The sequence below is a fragment of the Nelumbo nucifera genome, chromosome 1 (genome assembly GCF_055504915.1).
Source record: "Nelumbo nucifera cultivar China Antique chromosome 1, China Antique-T2T, whole genome shotgun sequence".
NCBI lineage: Eukaryota > Viridiplantae > Streptophyta > Magnoliopsida > Proteales > Nelumbonaceae > Nelumbo > Nelumbo nucifera.
Window position 1 is genome coordinate 156269770 of NC_142649.1, and position 20545 is coordinate 156290314.

The 20545-nt window shown below is 39.2% G+C and overlaps 2 protein-coding genes across 10 annotated transcripts in view; both read left to right on the plus strand.

Moving 5' to 3' along the window:
• ATRX (P-loop containing nucleoside triphosphate hydrolases superfamily protein) overlaps positions 1-20545 on the plus strand; it is a 110164-nt gene that overhangs the window by 27610 nt on the left and 62009 nt on the right. For all 9 annotated transcript variants that reach the window (XM_088894850.1, XM_088894851.1, XM_010266557.3 and 6 more), the window contains one exon: positions 3200-3313. In XM_088894850.1, the coding sequence (XP_088750976.1) occupies positions 3200-3313 (114 nt within the window). The remainder of the gene's footprint in view (positions 1-3199; positions 3314-20545) is intronic.
• On the plus strand, positions 15018-20500 carry LOC148804030 (uncharacterized). Its single transcript, XM_088894849.1, has 2 exons — positions 15018-15123; positions 15413-20500. The coding sequence occupies exon 2, from the start codon at positions 16278-16280 to the stop codon at positions 16965-16967; it is 690 nt and encodes a 229-aa protein (XP_088750975.1). The 5' UTR covers positions 15018-15123; positions 15413-16277; the 3' UTR covers positions 16968-20500.

Consider the following 20545-nt stretch of genomic DNA (forward strand, 5'->3'; position numbering starts at 1 on the left):
CATTTGAATATAGAGGAGATGGTGTCTATAGCAGCCTTGTTAGAATGCACTTGCCTCTATCCTATCTAGGACTAACATTAGGTGCAAATCCAAAGGAAAGTAGGTTATGGAACCCGGTGGTGGAAAAATTCGAAAAAAGATTTGCAGCTTGGAAGAGAAACTATATTTCCGTGGGTGGTAGAGTTACTTTGATTGAAGCAACTTTAGCCAACTTGCCTTTATACTTATTGTCAGTCGTTAGAAATCCTGAAAGGGAGGCAGAGGTTGGAAAAACTGATGAGGGACTTCTTATGGGAACTTGGAGAAGAGAAAAAAGATTTTTTGATTAGGTAGGTGGTGGTGAGTCGGAGCAAAAAAGAAGGCGGCCTAGGCTTAGGGAATGTGGTGAGTAAGAATGAGACTCTTTTAGGTAAGTGGCTTTGGAGGTGGCCCCTGGAGAGGGAGAGGTTGTGGCATGAAGTAGTGAAAAGTATCCATGGCTATTTTGAATAAGGTTGGGATGCGGGGGTATCTCGAAGGGCTTTGCTCACAACACCTTGGAAGGCTATCTCTGGCATTCTCCCTAAATTCCTCAGTTTTGTAAGGTACAATGCTTGTTTTGGAAACTCCATTCTTTTCTGAGAAGATACTTGGGTGAGCACTCAACCCTTAAAAGCCTATTATGGTAAGATCAATACTGTGGAAACTTGCAAAAGAAGAAACCTTTTATGTGTCTGTCCTCAAATTGGTGCTTTATGTGTAAAGTGAGGGGTGAGGACTGTAACCATTTGCTGATATCATGCTCCTTTGCTGCCAATATTTGGAATTGGGTTGTTTCCTTATTTGGGTGCAGGTGGAACTTGCCCTCTGAAGTAAAGCTGCTATTCACTCTGGCTGCTCTTGGGAGATTGACAAAAAGAGGGAAGCTAATGTGGAAATGTATTAGAGCTGCTACCTTGTGGATTTTATGGGAGGAGAGAAATGCTAGAATATTTCAAGAAAAGGAAAGAAGTCTTGCTGAAATCAAGGAATGCATATTGACAAGGACAATCTCATGGTTGAAATCTTCACAATTGTTGACAGATTTCTCCTTTGATGACTTAAGGAGAAACTGGGAAGTAGTGGCTTCTAGAGTCTCCACCAAGAACAAATCACAAGTTGAATGGAAACCCTTGGAGTGGTAAAATTGAATTTTGATGGCAGCTCCCAAGGTAACCTAGGGCCATCCAGGATTGGTGGGATTCTGAGAGACAAAGGCAGCAATATGTTGTCTCTTTTTTCAAGACCAGTGGGTGAAGGTGATTCTGTAAGGGCAGAGTTACTAGCAGCGGTACAAGGTATACAGATGGCTAGTCAAATTGGAGTGAACAATTTGTTAGTAGAAGGGGATTCCAAGGTAGTAGTGGGCTGGCTGAATAGCCCAGATACAGCTTGTTGGGGCTACAGGGATCTGTTAAAGAAAGTTAAATGGATGACAAGAAATATGACTGTCAGGTTTCAGTGGGTCAGAAGATCAGCAAATGCAATGGCTGATTCTCTGGCCAAGCAAGGGGTGTCAAGGGGAGATTTGTTTTGGGCTACTTTGTAATTTGTGTTTCAGGCTTGTGCATGTTTAGTGTATATGATTCAGTCCTCGGGGGGAGGTAACATCTTGTGCCTCTTCCTAGGTTGATTGTATTTCCGTTATTTGAATTAATAAAATTCTCTCATTTAGCAAAAAAAAAAAATCCATTTGTGCTGATGATGTAATTAAAGGTTGGGGAAATTTTGAGAAATCGCTGGTGACAATTTCTGACCATTTATGTGGCCAATTTATTCAGTGATTTAGACTAGCAAAGGCTTTGGGATATAAAAAGGCTGACTATGGAGGCTGACTTGCAGGTTTTATTAGGTGGATTGGAGAACTGGATATAAATGCTTGGATTTACTGACATGGAGAGAGACTTACAGGTTGTTCTGATGGGTGACCAGGCAGCCAATTCAGGAGCTGGTTCATTAGCAAGAGAAATTGTATCAGGGATCTGGTATGGGGGCCTGCCCATTGTAAGGAGATGAATATACTTCGTAACAGTGGGGTTTCCATAAGCCTGTTGTTAGCTAACTGAAAGTTTTCTAGTATAACGTTGAGTTTCACAAGAGAGACCATCTGCTGATCATCTGAAAATTTCTCTCTTTCTTTTCCATTTCCTTTTCCCTTTTCCACCAGGGACTGAGTGAGTTTGACAAGTATCACCAAATCTTTGAGAATATTTTTGAATCAACTTACATCAAAACTGATGCTTTCTTATACTAGTGGAAAACTATTTACTTTATTTGGCAGCATATGATAGCTGGAGGGAGAAGATATGGCACTGAATAGAAAGGAATGTTGGAGCAGGATTCATGTATGAGAAAAAACATTCATTTTGTACATTAGCATTTAGCAGTTCATTCATGTCAAATAATCAAGGAGAGAAGGAAAGTGTTATATGGAAGTGCTCCTCAAGAATCCATGTCCATTTAGTAAAGTCCATGCAACACTGGTTTAAAGATATTTCATTCTTATATGTGCTTTATCTTGAGTCAATCCTGGATGGCCTGCTTGCTAACTTACCCCAAGTTCAGGGTTTTGATAACTTGTTGTACATAACAATTCTAGTCTCTTGTCTTATTCAGAGTTTTGTTGATAATGCAATTGTGTATCTTAAGTATTAAAAGGGGTAGAAGGAAGGAATGGAAAGAGGAAGAGAAAGAGAAAACTCCAATTAGGTTATTTTCCTCTTTTTCCTTTGTTATGAACTTCTGGCGAAGATAAAAATATTCCCTTCATAATTCTCAAACAGTCATTATTCACTCCAAAGGGTCTAGACTGTTTGATTCATGTCCTTCTAGCCACACAAAAGTCCTTACTCAATGAATTCTGCTTATGTTTTCTGGGTTCATTTTACCTCTTCTTGCTGTATTTTGATCGTTCACTTAGTTTGATCATCTTTTAGTTCTTCTTGACATTCTAAGCATTTTTTTTAAAAATTCTCAATAGGTTTTCAGTTTTCTATATATGCAAGAATGGTGCTCAAATATTCTGTAATCATTTGTTTTTTTATCGGCTGATTACACCTTTTGTATGTATATATTTATGCTAAATTTCTGTCACCGAATTTGTTTGATGTTTGGTGACAGTTCTATTGACACTTAGAGTGCACTTTTGAGAAAAATCTTTTTTTTTTTTTTTTTTTTTCAGGTGGAGGAGATCGATGACATTGATGGCAACTGTAGTGATCCTTTTTATGCAGATGCTATAGCTAACGAGCGTGAACTTGATCTTTCCGAAGAACAAAAGAAAAACTTCAAGAAGGTTTGTCAATGAGATATCCATAGATCGTATATATGTTTATTTCATGATATTCTTATTTTCTATATATTGTTGTTTCACCAAAAAATTTATGAATGAGAAGTTAGGAGATTGTTCTTGACTGAAACACTTTTAATTTTCTGGAAATTTGATTTTGCCTTGTGACACATTTTGACATTTCACTGAAACTTTGGTATGTTTTGTTAGAAATTAATAAAATAGCTAATGCTATATATTGAATATTGTATATAAAAGTATCTATCGCAGAAATCTTTTTTAAAGGATTCCAAATTTATAAAAGATGATAAAATAGAACTTTAATTTATAATAGTGGATATGGAAAAAGTATATTGCCAAATACCAACTTTATATATTAGCGTTTAGTAGGAGTGCGTTTAGCAGAAATAGCTTTAAAGGATTCCACATTCATTTTCTTGTCAGTGCTGGGTGATTGGGTCACTTTGAACCCTGTTCTGTAGACCCCTCTTAAGTCAGGAGTTCAAAGAGTGACTCCAGAAACTATATGATGTTCTCTATCAAGTCCAACAGAACATGGGATTTTTCTGATGCAGTCTGTAGGAAGCTTACAATCACATTCTGATAAAATGTGGAGACTGCGGATTCTGATAAAATGTGTCTCCCACATGTCGAGTTTTTCTTGTATTTGGTATTTCTTGATAAGATGCTTGCGGTTGGTCTACCCTATACGTACTGCGCTGTGTAGATCCAAAATGTATATTCAACCTGTGTTTCTGCTAAATATTTAGTGAGTCATTTATTTCTTTTTTGTCGTATCATACCATTTTTTTTTTATATCTTTTGAAGGGCTACACAATGGGGGGTAGCCCATCCCCCAACCCATAACCCCCCAACCCAGTTGCAGGCGGGATTCGATCCCAAGTCTCCGCTACAACCAGCAGGAGACCTTATCAACCATCTGGTTGGCACTCTGCTTGTCATATCATACTTTGGCAATTATCTTATTTTATTCAAGACTTATTGGTTTTGGATTTTTGATAAGTGAAATGGATGGTTGTTGCTTTTGTTTTCGTTTGGAGTAGGGTTGGTTTTGTTTTGGCTTTGGTTCCTTTTACCATTACCGTGCTATTGGGAAGGAGCCTAATGGATGTATCTTTGACAGTATCTTAAATCCTTTGGTCTGCCTATGTTTTGATGTTTTCTGTTTTTTGATGGATTGGTTTCTAGTTTTCAACGAATTCCAAGGCCTCAGGTGTAGGGATTTTGCTTGTTCTTCTTTCTTTTCTCTTTCTTTTTTTCTTGTTTAGTGTGTATTCTGCTGTAATGTGTTTTGAATGTAGGCCTTCTTTATACATCTGTTCTTACACTTTTTTTGACAGATATAAAATGAAAAAAAAAGATTCTACCCCCATGATAACTTGAAGATCTCATTCGCCTTCTCTATAATGTCTTTGTTGCTGTGGTCTTTCGTTAATGGCTGTTGTTACCCTTTTTCTCTAGACTTCCTTTGAATGGAGTAGTGAGATGTGAAAAACAAGAAGTGAGAATGAAAGTCTTGGTTAATAGGTGTTGATAAAAAAAAGTCTGGTTTAATAGGTGGGAGGGGGGGGGGAGAGGGAGGGGCTCTTCTAATAGTGGAGTGTGGCATTGGATTGTGTGCCACAACAAACATTTACCACATCCATTTCCGTGGAACAAAATAGATGCATATAAATACTAGTTCAACTATCTGGATATAAACACAAAACTTGAGATATATTGGTCTTAGATGACATAATTGCCAAAGCGACGTCCAGGCAGGTGCTTAGGTGACGAGGTGCCCATAGTTACTTTAACACCTAGTTTTTTGTTCAAGGCATTATAATTTTTTTTTATCATTTTTATTTTCGAGGTTATAATAAATACAACGGATATTATTACACTACATTATTAATTTTGTGACTGTATATACTAGTTTCTTTTTTATTATTTTCTTATTTGTTAGAGTTAAATCAACACACATGTTACTCTGTTTGCTTTCTTGATTTTGTTCTCAAGAATATGTTGATTTTCTATGTTTTGATATGAAATTTATACTTGATTGATGAAGATTATTGATAATTACTAGTGAAAGATGATTGTTGGTTGCAATTGAACCTAGGGAGGAATTACTGTAGGATTTAGTTTTCTTTTTAATAAAAAGTCCACCCTGTTTCCTAGTCTCAACTTGGTGCTTGAAACCATCTAGTCGTCAATTGAATTTTCTTGTTGACCACATCATGGGTATCATAGTGTATCGTGCAGTTGGTATGGCTGTCATCTGACTAGTTGGTCAAATAGTTGATGCTTTGGTGAGACTTGGTAGGAGTCCAATGTGCATGTGTATTTTTAAATTCTATATGCTTTACTCCATCTTGGCAATAAATCCGATTGAAATATGAGGAAGTAGAGAAGAGAAGGGAAGAAGAGAGAAAAGAAGAAGAAAGAAAGAAGAAAAGGTTTGGAGCAATGGAACAGTGCTGGCGGCGCCAGATTCTATTATATTATATAGGGCGTTAGAAATAAGAAGGGAAAAGACTCTTGTGCCTCTGCTGTAAGTGTACAATAACAGAAATAACAGAAAATAAAAAACGCTTTAACTAGCCAAATAGACCCTAACACAAATAACTAAATTATTTCAACACTCCCCCTCAAGTTGGAGCATAGATGTCAATCATGCCCAACTTGTCATACAAATCATTGTGCCGCACATGATGAAGACCTTTGTGAAGATATCTGCAAGTTGTTCTTCTGAGCTGACATATGGAGTACACACTTCTTCATTTACAAGTATCTCTCTAATAAAATGCTTGTCCACTTCAATGTGTTTCGTCCTATCATGCAGGACTAGATTAGCAGCAATATTGATGGCAGCTTTATTGTCACAGTAGAGTGACATAGGATTGCTCACTGCAAAACCCAGTTCACCTAACAGATTTCTTATCCACATGATTTCAGCAACCCCATGAGACATCACTCTATATTCTGCTTAAGCACTAGATCTAGCCACCACACTTTGTTTTTTACTTCTCCATGTGACTAGGTTTCCTCGTACAAAGGCACAATACCCACTGGTAGATGTGGAAAAATAAAGAGGAAGAGAAGAAGAAATGAAGAGGGAGAGGAAAAGAAATACTTCTGTATTGATAATGTGTTGATAAAACATGTTGAGCATACAACTTAAATAAGAAAAGATAGGAGAGACAAACTCCTAGAATCTCTCTCAATTAGGGATTGATTAAATCTTTCCCTTAATCCTAGGATATGACTTTCCTAATTTTATTCAAATATAATCTTTCCTAAATTTATTCAAATCTGTAATCAATCAAATCTTTCTAAATTTGCAGCAAATCATATCTTTCTTAATTTGACGCAAATCATATCTTGTCAACACTCCCCCTCAAGTTGGTGCAAATATATCTATCATGCCCAACTTGCTAACTTGAAGTTCAAATGGCAGTCTCAACAAGCCCTTAGTTAAAACATCTGCAACTTGCTGAGTTGTTGGTATAAACGGAGTGCAAATTATTCCTTCTTCAAGTTTCTCCTTTATAAAGTGTTTGTCAATCTCAACATGTTTAGTCCTGTCATGTAGAACCGGATTATGAGCAATGCTGATAGCTGCCTTGTTATCACAATACAGTTCCATAGGAAAACTCACTGGTCTCTTAAGATCCGCTAGCACCCTCTTTAGCCAAAGAACCTCACACACTCCTTGAGTCATTGATCTGAATTCAGCCTCAGCACTGCTTCTAGCAACTACACTTTGCTTCTTGCTTCTCCAAGTAACTAAATTGCCCCAAAGAAATGTGCAGTACCCCAAAGTTGACCTTCTATCAGTGATTGAGCCTGCCCAATCCGCATCTGTATACACTTCAACCCCTCTCTTCTCATTTTTCTTGAAGAAGAGTCCTTTTCCTAGAGTGCCTTTTAGATACTTAAGAATTCGATACACAACTTCAAGATGTTCTTCGTACGGGGAGTGCATAAATTGACTCACCATGCTCACAACGAAGGCAATGTCAGGACGTGTATGTGACAAGTAAATCAATATTCCTACCAGCCTTTGGTATCTACCTGCATCTACTGGAACCCCATCTTTAACTTCTCTGAGTTTAGCCTTAACTTTTATCGGAGTGCCTGAAGGTTTGCATCCACTCATTCTAGTTTCTTTTAAGAGGTCTAGAATATATTTTCGTTTCGAAACCACAATGCCCTTCTTTGATCTAGCCACTTCCGTTCCAAGAAAGTACCTTAGCTGGCCTAAGTCTTTAATCTCGAATTCCTTGGCTAAGCTCTGCTTTAGTCTGTTCATCTCTTCAATATCATCTCCAGTCAAGATTATGTCATCAACATAGACAATCAGAACCGATGCCTTGTCTTCGGTGGATCTTTTTGTGAAAAGAATATGATCAGATTGTCCTTGACTTTTAACGAACCTTGTGAATCTTTCAAACCACTCTGGGAGACTGTTTAAGTCCATATAGAGACTTTTTTAGCTTGCATACCTTAGTTCCAAATTCAGTGAAACCAGGTGGAGGCTCCATATATACTTCTTCTTCCAAGTCTCCATTCAAATAGGCGTTCTTCACATCCAGCTGATTCAGTGGCCAGTCAATGTTAGCTGGAACAGATAAGAGTACTCGAATTGAATTTAGTGTCGCCATTGGAGAAAAGGTTTCAGAGTAGTCCACTCCATACGTCTGAGTAAAGCCTTTAGCTACTAGGCGAGCCTTATATCTCTCTCCAAGGATCCATCTGAGTTGTACCTCAGAGTGAACACCCATTTACAACCAACAACTGTCTTTCAATCATGCAGATCCACTTTCTCCCAAGTAGCATTCTTTTCCAAAGCGCTCATCTCCTCAAAAACAGCTTCTTTCTACTCAGGAAAATTTAGAGCCTCCTGGATACTGTTAGGAATGGAAACACTAGACACTTGTGAAATAAAGGCACAATATGAAGGTGAAATATTTTTGTAAGATACAAAATTTGATAGAGGATGTTTTGTACAAGACCTAACACCTTTCCTAAGAGCAATGAGAAGATCAAGCTGACTGGAAGAATTAGAATTACCTGGAGGAATATTTTCAGGTATTTTTGGAGAATTATCATGAATTTCATGATCCACCCTCAGATCGGATTCTTGTTGATGCTGCAGAATAGTGCCTCTCCTTTTCAGTGCTAGATGCTCCCTTGAATATACAAGGCCTTCATACTGTTTCGCACATATCTCTATTGTTTCAGCTTTTTTATTTTGAGACGGCGTCACCGAAGGTTGCTCATTTTCAATATTTAGTTCATTTGTTTCCACTGATTTTGTATTTTCTGCCTTGCTTTCTTTTGGTGATTGGTTGTGAGGAACATCATTATGGACAAATTCAAACATTAAATTAGAACCAACTAAAAGACCTTCTTCACTAGTGTTGCTCTCCCCCTGAAGATGGGAGTGTCTATAGTAGGAGGTTCCTTCAAAGAATGTGACATCCATAGTCACAAACATCCTTTTCAAAACTGGATCAAAGCATTTGTAACCTCTCTGATTAGTGGGATAGCCTACAAAAATACATTTATGTGCTTTTGGATCAAGTTTTGAACGTTTAGGATCATGGTTATGAACAAAGGCCATACTTCCAAAAATTTTGAAGGGAATGTTTGTCATTAGTCGAGAGTTTGGAAAACATTCAGTGAAAACCTGTATGGGTGTTTTAAAATCCAAAATTCGTGTAGGCAGTCTGTTAATCAAATAAGTGGCTGTTAAAACGGCTTCTCCCCAAAGATACTTAGGAACCTTAGTTTGAAAACTTAGGGCTCTAGCAACTTCAAGGAGATGTTTGTTTTTCCTTTCAGCTACCCCATTTTGTTGAGGTGTATTATTACACGAACTTTGGTGTACAATTCCTTTCTCAGCAAAAAAATTCCCTAACACTGTTAAAAAATTCCTTTCCATTATCACTTCGAAAAATTTTAATTCGAGTCTGAAATTGTGTTTGAACCATGTTATAGAAAGTTTTAAACACAGTTTCAACATCTGATTTCTCTTTTAAAAGGAAAACCCAAGTGACCCTAGTATGATCATCAATAAAAGTAATGAACCAATGCTTTCCAGAAAGAGTTGTTACTCTAGAAGGACCCCAAACATCACTGTGAATCATGGTAAATGGTTTTGATTTTTTATATGGTTGGTACAGAAAGACAGCACGATGATGTTTTGCTAATTCACAAGATTCACACTTAAAACACGAATGATTTTTATTCATGAATAACTTAGGAAATAGATGCTTTAAATATTGAAAGCTAGGATGTCCTAACTGATCATGCCATAACAAAACTTCACTGCCACTATAAACCGAGATAGAGTTGAAACAAGTCTGTCGGTCTTGCTTTCCAAAGGTTGATCCTTTATTAAAGAGGTAGAGGCCACCATCCAGTTTAGCACCCCCAATCATCTTCCCCGAGGTTAAATCCTGAAATTCACAACAAGAAGACCAAAAATTAACCCGACAATTATGATCAAGGGTTACTTTGCTGACAGATAAGAGATTGTATTATAGGTTAGGAACATGTAGAACATCTTTAAGATTTAGAGGAGAAATAGACACAGTTCCTTTCCCAACAACAGTAGCAAAGGAACCATCTGCAATTTTAACCTTTTGATTCTGTGCACAGGGTGTATATGAGGAGAAGAATTGTGAAGTGCCAGTCATATGATCAGTGGCACTTGAATCTAATATTCAGGAGCCATTAGATTTGGTACAAGCAATGGCTACAGTGAAAAAATTACCTGATTGGGCTAGAGAGTAGGATGGGTTAGAGTTTCTTAATGATTGAGATTGAAACATTTTATATAAGTGCTCTATTTGTTCTTTTGTGAAAGGAAGAGACTCCGAGGATGATTGCTGCCCTGGAATTGAATTGCTTACTTGAAGTGCACGGACATCCCCCCCTGACTTGTTGTCACTGTCTGATTTTTTCTTCCAACCTGCTGGTTTCCTGTGCAACTTCCAGCAGGTTTCCCCAGTATGCCATGGCTTTTTACAATGATCACACCAAGGTCTTTGCTTTCCTCCTTGTTTATCTCTGTCTACGTCTGCCCCTTGGGCCACAAGAGCAGACTCTTCATTCTCAGTTTTTGTTTCACTAACATTCTTCAACATCACTTGCCGCCGTGCTTCTTCTCTACGCACTTCTGAAAAAACTTCTCTTATAGTAGGCAAGGGCTTTTGCCCTAACATACGTCCCCGAACCTCATCGAGTTCTTTATTCAAACCAGTCAAGAAGACAAAAACCCGACCTCTTTCTATCTTCTTTTTGTACCGAGCACTGTCACTTGGACTTTCCCATTCTTCTTCAAATAAATCCAGCTCCTGCCAAACAGCCATCATCTCATTCTAATAAGCAGTTATGTCACGCTTACTTTGCTGCATCTTCCACATTCGGGTATTCAGTTCGAACAATTGTGAATGATTGTCCAAATCTGAATAGGTTTCCCTAATAGCTTCCCACACATCACGAGCAGTCGACCGGAACATGAATGGTTTTCCAACCACAGGCTCCATAGAGTTGATCAGCCAGACGGTAACCATAGAATTTTCAGAATGCCACTGCCTATACTTTGGATCACTAGTGGCTGGCTGTTTTACTTCGCCATTCAAATAGCCGAGTTTCCCTTTGCCGTCGATCACCAACCGCACGGACTGAGACCACTCAAGATAATTCTTCCATTCAATTTGTGAATGGTAATCTGAAGAGAATTCTTAGAGAGAGATGGCCGCTGACTGAATACCTCCCTCCAAAGATGTCACACCACTGGTAGCATCCAAAGATGTCACACCACTGGTAGCATCCAAAGATGTCACACCCTAAAGTTCTGATACCATGTGGAAAAATAAAGAGGAAGAGAAGAAGAAATGAAGAGGGAGAGGAAAAGAAATACTTCTGTATTGATAATGTGTTGATAAAACATGTTGAGCATACAACTTAAATAAGAAAAGATAGGAGAGACAAACTCCTAGAATCTCTCTCAATTAGGGATTGATTAAATCTTTCCCTTAATCCTAGGATATGACTTTCCTAATTTTATTCAAATATAATCTTTCCTAAATTTATTCAAATCTGTAATCAATCAAATCTTTCTAAATTTGCAGCAAATCATATCTTCCTTAATTTGCCGCAAATCATATCTTGTCGACAGTAGACTTTCGGTCATCAACTGCTCCTGCCCAATCAACATCAGTATATACTTCCACCTTTAAGTGTCCATGTTTCTGGAACAACAAACTAGCTCCGGGAAACTTCTTGAGGTATCTAAGGATCCTCTCTACAGTTTCAAAGTGAGTTATCCTAGGATTGTGCATGAACTGATTAAGGACACCCACTGCATAAGCAACATTAGGCCTGGCATAGACAAATACAAGAGTCTTCTTACGAGTCTCTGGAACTTCTTCACATCTTTCAAAAACTCTCCTCGATTGTTTCCCAGCTGATGATTAGATTCAATTGGTTTTACCCCCAACTTGCCTGTATCTTCTAGTAGATCTAGTACATATTTCCGTTGGGAAATAAAGATGCCCTTGTGAGAGCGGGCAACTTCAATTCCAAGGAAATAACGTAAGGGGCCTAAATCTTTCACCTCAAATTGAGTGGCTAAGAATTTTTTTAGTCTCCGTATTTCAGCCTCCCAATCTCCTGTGATCATTATGTCCTCCACATACACAATTAGAGTTGCAATTTTCCCTTCACCTTTTTTCACACAGAGTGTGATCTGACTGGCATTGTTTGAACCCCATCTGTTGAATTGCTAAGTGGAACTTACTAAACCAAGCCCGTGGTGATTGTTTCAATCCATATAAAGATTTTTTTAACCTGCACACCTTTTGTTCACTGCCTTTGGCACAAAAACCTAGAGGTTGGGTCATGTACACTTCCTCTTCCAAGTCACCATTCAAGAAAGCATTTTTGATGTCCAATCGGTGAAGTTCCCAGTCAAGATTTGCTGCTAATGAAAAAAGAATCTTGATAGAATTCATCTTGGCTACTGGAGCAAAAATCTCTGCATAGTCCACTCCATATATCTGTGTAAAACCTCTTGCTACTAGTCTAGCCTTGTACTTTTCAACAGTTCTATCAGCCTTGTGTTTCACTGTGAACACCCACTTGCAACCTACTGGTTCCTTCCCTTCAGGAAGATCCACCAACTCCCAAGTGCCATTTTTGTGTAATGCATCAATTTCTTCTTGCATTGCATCTGTCCATTCAGGTTTAGATAAAGCTTCTACCACATTCTTAGGAACAGGGACATTGTCCACAAAAGAGAGGAATGCACGAAATGAAGGTGAGATGTAATCATATGACACAAAATTAGAGATAGGACGATTAGTGGTACAAGATCTAATACCCTTTCTCTTAGCAATAGGAACATCAAGATCATTGATGACGAGGGAATCAACATTGAGAGGAATAGGCATATCAATAGGAGCAAGTCTATCTGGCTGATGAGATGGATTTGCCTTTGGCGATTCCGATGATGTTGGTTGCATAGTGTTAGGTTCCACGGCTCTTGAACTCTGCTGGCTTTTATTGCGATGATGAAAGACACAAAATGGAGGAGGATCGGGTAAAGGAGGTAGTTGAGTTTGAGCCGCCTGTTTCTCCTCAACCCTACTCTCCCTCTGAGGAGAAACCGAGAAGAAAGGTTGATTCTCAAAGAAGGATACATCAATGGAGACATAGTACTTGCAAGAGGTAGGATCATAGCAACGATACCCCTTTTGAGATAAAGGGTAACCAAAGAAAACACAAGGAATAGCCCAAGGATCAAGCCTACCTCGAGTAGGGGACAAGTTATGGACAAAGTAACGACACCTAAAAACATGCATCAGAATGGTGGACAATGGAGCTGTAGGAAACAAAAGCTGATGTGGGGCCTTATACTCTAGTAACTAAGATGGCATATGGTTGATGATGTATGTAGCACACAAAACTGCATCCATCCAAAAACGTTTTGGCACATTCATATGAATTAATAGCCCCGAGCTACTTCGAGAAGGTGACGGTTCTTTTGTTCAGCAACACCGTTTTGTCGGGGTGTCCTGGCACAAGAGCTTCGTTGAAGTGACCCACTTGAAGCAAAAAACTCCGTGAGATCATTATGGAAGTATTCCTTCGCATTGTCCGACTAGAAGATATGGATTTCAGTTTGGAACTGAGTGAACACCATGCGTTGAAAGTCTTTCACAATTTTTGGCACTTCATCTCTAGTTCGCATAGGGTAAACCCAAGTGTATCTAGAGTAATCATCAAGCAAGGTAATGAAGTACTTATAACCATCCTCAGTGGGTAGAGTAACATGGCCCCAAACATCAGAATAAACAATATGAAATGGAAATTCAGATCTTTTATTTCTCAAAGGTAAAGAACTTCTACAATGTTTACTCAATTGACATGTGTGACACTGTAACTGCCTCACTGACAAGGACTCAAACAACTTTGGGAACATAACTTTTAATGACTCAAAAGAAAGATGACTAAGACGACTATGCCATTAATAGGCTTGACTCTCACCGGACAAACTCATGGACTTTGTAGCCACAAGACCAGCTTTATTTTCCAACACGTAGAGACCATTCACCATGCTTCCTCTACCAATCGTCTTTCCCGAGGGTAAATCCTGAAACACACATGAAGACGGAAAAAAAGTGACTGAACAGTTCAAAGAGTGATTTATACTACTAATGGACAACAAATTTATAGGTAATTTCGGAACTGTAGTACATTGGAAAGGGTAAGGCCGAGTGGGAGAGGTGTGGTACCTTGGCCAGCTATGGTAGAGAAAGAACCATCAGCTAGTCTCACCTTATCTCTCCTAGAGAGAAGGTTATATGTCTGAAATATATTTGACTTACCGGTCATGTGGTTTGAGGCTCCGGAGTCAATAACCCAAGGAGAATCAGTGGTATGAGATGACACATGGAAGGCAGTGGCAGCGTTACCTGATGTAGACGCGAAAGAGGTAGAGGGAGTAGGACTAAAATCCATTTGGCGGAGAGTCCTACCATACAATTCCAAATGGTCACGAAAGGAGTTGATAATTTCTTCCGTAGGGTTAGAACTGGGATGCCTCTCCTGAGTTACCAATTGACTAGTCTCCGGAGACGCCATATTAGCTGAGTTATACTTTTTCTGATTCTGTTGACTTGGTTTCTTGCCCTGATCAGGTGTTGACTTCTTACCCAAATCTTGTGCCCATTTAGGTTTTCCATGGAGATCCCAACATGTATCTCTAGTGTGTCTTGTCTTCTGGCAGTGAGTGCACCAAGGTTTACTCTTATCATCTGTTCTCTTCTGAGAGTCACCTTTTTTAAAAGCACCTCCGACATTTGTATCTGAATTTCCGCGGATAGTTAGGGCAACTGACTCCCCCTTTACACAATTCATCACACTTCTTCTACTCTCTTCTGACTGTGTTGAGTTGGGCCTAGTTGTTTTTTATTCTTATTTTAAGCTATTTAGTTAGGAAGTTGTTGGGCTTTAAGCCCATTAGTTTATGTTTTTAAGTTGTGACTGTTCAACTACATTAGTAGCTGCCCTACTAAGGGCATCCTTGTAATATCTCATCCTTTAAGTTAAGTATAAATGTAATGAGGGGTTGGCAGCTAGGGATAATTCAAGAATCCTGGTTGACTTCCTACTCTTTTCTCCCTCTCTTTTCAGCAGCAAGCGGACAACAAGGTACAAGTGGCACTGGTGGGTCCACTCTACTACCTTTGCTCACACAGGTAGTTCACACGTCACTGCAAATTATGTTTCTACTTCAGGTAAGGAGGGACCTCCTTGGTTATAGATTCTGGAGCCTCAGAGCACATGACCCATAGCTCTACTTTTTTTTCTTCTTACCAGCTCTGTTCTGGCTGAGATAGGGTCTCCATAGCTGATGGATCCCATGTTCCTATTGTTGGGAAGGGATCTGTCAAGATTAGTGATTCTATTTCTCTACCCTCAGTCCTTCTTGTTCCTAGATTGAGCACTAGTTTGTTATCTGTTAGTAGTTTGATTAAGAACCTGAACTGCTCAGTAATTTTTTTTCCTGGTCATTGTATTTTGCAGGATCTGGATTCAAAGAGGACGATTGGGAGTGGTCGTGAAGTGAATGGGATCTACCTCCTGGATGTTCTTCCTCCTCATCAGAGTCATCATGTCAGTAGGAATAGTGAATCAGGGTCTGTGGGTCAAATTATGCTTTGGCATAATCGTTTGGACTATTTACCTTTTTCTTCTTTGAGTCTTTTGTTTCCAAAACTTTTTGAGTTTGTTAGTTTGTCAAGTCTGGAGTGTGAAGGTTGTCAACTTGGAAAGCATTGTAGATATTCATTTAAACCTAGTAATAAAAGGTGTTTTTCTTCTTTTGATGTTATACATTCGGATGTGTGGGGACCTTATCATGTTCCTTCTATGGGAGGCTATCAATATTTTCTCTTATTTGTGGATGATTTCTCACGATACTCTTGGATTTACCTGATGAGATCCCGTGATGAAGTACCATCATTGGTGATGCAATTTCATTAAATGGTTCTAACATAGTTTGGAACAAGAATAAAGGTGTTCAGATCAGACAATGCTAGGGAATGGCACAGAAAGGAAGAACAGACACATTGTTGAGATTGCAAGAAGCATGATGAGCACATCTACAGTTCCGGTTCGGTTTTGGGGTGATGCAATTCTCACAGCAGTATATTTGATTAACAGGGTCCCCTCTCGTATACTTGATTCAACACCCCATTCAGTCTCCTTTTTCCCGAGGGGGAGATGATTTCTTCTCAAGGTGTTTGGGTGTGTCTGCTTTGCACATGTCCTTGGTCCTTACTGCTCAAAGCTTGATCCCAAGGCAAAGAAGTGTGTCTTCCTTGGATATGCAGAAAATTAGAAAGAGTACTGCTGCTATGATCTAATCTCTGGGACCCGATATGTTACCATGGATATCACTTTTTTTGAATCCACATACTTCTTTTCAAAGAATCCTTCTCAGGGGGAGTGTTTTGGGGAAGTGAGTCAACAGTCTATTCCTCTCCCAGTTACAGTCCTTGTGTCTACTCCTGTGCTTGACCATCCTGTGTCTACTCCTGTGCTTGACCATCCTGTGTCACCTACCTTACCACCTCCTTTGCATCCTGCTTCGCAGCATTACTTACGACAGAGACTTCACAAGGAGGTTGATTCCACTACAACAGAACTCACATCACTTCCTGTCGATTCCTTGGAGACTCTAGATTCGACTAACATGGATTCAGGTATTCCTCTTGGTCCCGTTACTGTTTCAGTTCCCATTGATTCTACTAACCCTGTTACAGATAACCTTGATCTTCCTATTGCTCTTAGAAAAGGGAAGAGAAAGTGTACTGCTCATTGTATTTCACAGTATTTATCCTACAGTGGACTTTCTCCTTCCTACCGTATTTTTCTTTCTTTCCATGACTCAGTGTCTATACCCAAGGGTGTTAGTGAGGTTCTCTCCAAATCTGAGTGGGAGACAACTATGCAGGAAGAGATGGCAGTTTTGATTAAGAATCAGACATGGGACATTGTGGATCTACCAGAAGGCAAGGAGACAGTTGGATGTAGATGGGTTTACACGGTAAAATATAAGGCAGATATGGAAGTATAGAAAGGTACAAGGCAAGACTTGTTGCAAAAGGGTATACACAGACCTATGGTGCTGATTACTTAGAGACCTTTGCACCGGTTGCAAAGATGACCTCTGTTCGGATACTTCTTTCTCTTGCTGCCTCATACTCTTGGCCCTTGTTTCAACTTGATGTGAAGAATGCTTTCCTAAATGGGGATCTGCAAGAGGAAGTGCATATGAATCTTCTTGTTGGCTTTTACAGTGATATTGAAAAGGGAAAGGTATGCATGCTTAAGAAGTCACTTTATGGCTTGAAACAATCTCCTAGAGCATGGTTTGACAGATTCAGAAAGGCCTTGATTGCTTTTGGATACACTTAGACTCAATCCGATCATACCTTGTTTGTGAAGCGAAGGGGATCTTTGGTGTCAGTCCTAATTGTTTATGTGGATGATATTGTTGTTACGGGGAATGACCTAAGTGAGATTGATTGTTTGAAAAGGAATCTACATAAAGAATTTGAAATTAAGGATCTTGGAGAACTGAGATACTTTCTAGGCATTGGAGTTGCAAGATCAAAACATGGAATTTTTATCTCTCAAAGGAAGTATGTCTTGGATCTTCTTCAAGAGATAGGGAAGTTTGTAACGAAGGCAATCAGTACCCCTATTGATCAGAATCATAGAATCAATGCATCAGAAGGTGAACTAGTAAAGGACATTGGGAGATATCAGAGACTTGTGGGTCGGATGCTATACTTGTGTATGACAAGACCAAGCATTTCCTATGCAGTAAGTGTGGTAAGTCAATACATGCATGCTCCACGAGTCCAACATTGGGAGGCAGTTGATAGGATTCTTGCTTATCTGAAGGGACACCCTGGTAGAGGCATATTGTTTACTGATCATGGACAGTTGAAACTAGAGGCTTATACAGATGCAGATTGGGTAGGATGCCTTGATGAAAGGAGATCAACTTCAGGAGTGTGCACCCTTGTTGGGGGTAATCTTGTCTCGTGGAAGAGTAAGAAACAAACAGTGTTGGCAAGATCAAGTGCTGAAGTTGAATACAGGGCCATGGCACATGGAGTTTCAGAACTTCTCTGGATCCGTTTCCTATGAGAAGAAATTGGTGTACAGGCAGAAGAACCTATGATGTTATACTGTGATAACCAGGCAACAATTAACATTGCCCATAACCCGGTCTAGCATGACCGAACTAAGCACATTGAAGTGGATAGACATTTTATCAGAGAAAGTAATTTTTGGAGAAGTTTGTCTTCCATACATTGCTTCTGATCTGCATCTCGTGGATGTTCTCACAAAAGGTGTTGCAAAGAACAAGCTGGAGCATGATCTGCGCAAGTTGGGAATGTGTGACATTTACTCCCAACTTGAGGGGGAGTGTTGAGTTGGGTCTAGTTGTTTTTTATTCTTATTTTAAGCTATTTAGTTAGGAAGTTGTTGGGCTTTAGGCCCATTAGTTTATGTTTTTAAGTTGTGACTGTTCAGCTACATTAGTAGCCGCCCTACTAAGGGCATCCTTGTAATATGTCATCCTTTAAGTTAAGTATAAATATAATGAGGGGTTGGTGGCTAGGGTTAATTCAAGAATCCTGGTTGACTTCCTACTCTTTTCTCCCTCTCTTTCTTCTCTACTACTGAAATCTTTATCTTCCTCCCCTTTTCCTTTCACAAGAAATTCAACTAAATCTACAATCAGTGATTTCTACTGACTGCACTAAGGCATACACCTTCTGAACTGATGACAAGTCTTTACTTCCCAAGATCTGCACTCTGATGGACTCATATGAAGGATTCAGCCCTAGAAGGAAGGCAAAGACCCGTTGCTGAGATACAAGTGACTTATACGCCTTTGCATCTTCATCAGACTTCCAATTCACATTCTGGTAGTGATGAAGTTCTTTCCATATCCATGTCAAATTAGAATAGTACATCGAGAGACTCCTCTCCCCCTGTTTGCAAGTAGAGGATTCAGCTTGCAGTTGGTATATCTTGGCATAGTGTCTCTGCTCTGAATAGGTGGACTTTGCTTGTTCCCATATCTCAGAAGCAGTTTTAGCCCACATAAAAGTCTTCCTTACCTGTGGCAGCATGGAAACCAAGAGCCATGACATCACCATACTATTCTCTTGGTTCCACCTATCATATTGAGCACTTCCGTTATTTGGTCCCTTCACTCTCCCATTGATGTATCCTATTTTCCCCCTAGCAGTGATGTAGAGTTTTATTCCCCCAGACCACTCAAGGTAGTTCAGACCATCAAAGGGAATAACAACCATGGGGAAATTCATATCCATTCTCCCACTCACTCCATTGTGGCTCCCTGAAATCTCAGAAGTAGCAGAATTCTCAGACGACATGGTAAACACAAAGTTTTTGGATCTAAACTCTCAACTTAGGGTCCCTCCTTATATCGACAAAAGCTCCACAAACAAAAAACAGCACCAATTTCCAAAGAAGAACTATGACGAGACTGATTTTCAGATCTGCATGAAGAACAGTCCCAGCCTACTGGTTTTCCAGTAAGTTCCACCATAGCATTAATCAATAAGAGAGATCCTTATACGCATGAAATCAGACTAGCGAGCAAAGAAAACAGGTCATCTATGACCTACAATCTCCTTTTCACAGGTACAGGATCACACGGTCCAACAAATAAAAAAAGGTATAACCCTCACAAAAGTCCGCGGACATTCAGTGGTTTGGATTCATTTGTTCTCCACTTGGTACACGACCAAGGAAAGAAATTAAAGAAGAAAAAAAACTTTAGGGTTGTACCAGTTGCAGATCTGATTTGATCAGCCCAGATTCAGTCCTCTGTTCTGCCTTGATTCAGCAACTTGAAGAGAAAAACTTGGTCGCCCAGATTCAACAACCTTGCTCTGATATCTTCTTGGCAATAAATCCGATTGAAATATGAGGAAGTAGAGAAGAGAGGGGAAGAAGAGAGAAAAGAAGAAGAAAGGAAGAAGAAAAGGTTTGGAGCAATGGAACAGTGCTGGCGGCGCCAGCTTCTATTATATTATATAGGGCAGCAGAAATAAGAAGGGAAAATACTCTTTTGCCCTTGCTGTAAGTGAGTACAATAACAGAAATAACAGAAAATAAAAAAACACTTTAACTAGCCAAACAGACCCTAACACAAATAACTAAATTATTTCAACACTCCACAGCTGGTGGAACAAACACATGACAACTTTTATTTATTTTGTCTTGTTTTTTTTTTCTTTTCACTGAAATTTGGTTAAATTTATGATGCATCCTAGATCCCGTACGAAATTGCAATGTGGAATCAAGTTCTTTATGTTCTATGATTAGTTTCTGTGAACAGCCTTAAACATATCAATGATAATAGAAAATAAGAGAGAAATAGGTCTGAAACTATTGTGGACAGTAAGAAGGTAGAAAGGGGTGTAAGAAATGTGGGCTGAAAAAACAGAGGAGATCGATCAGTTTTAGTCTCGACTGCCACCCATTTTATTAATAATATAAAGAGAAGACACTTATATCTGTTAATAACTTCTAATAGTTTCCCTATCATTGTTAATAAGATACTGCCTGGACTGAACATCAATCCTGTATTTCATACTATTT

Coding starts and splice junctions, on each gene's coding strand:
- LOC148804030 (XM_088894849.1), top strand. CDS start 16,278: ATGGATATCACTTTTTTTGAATCCACATACTTCTTTTCAAAGAATCCT.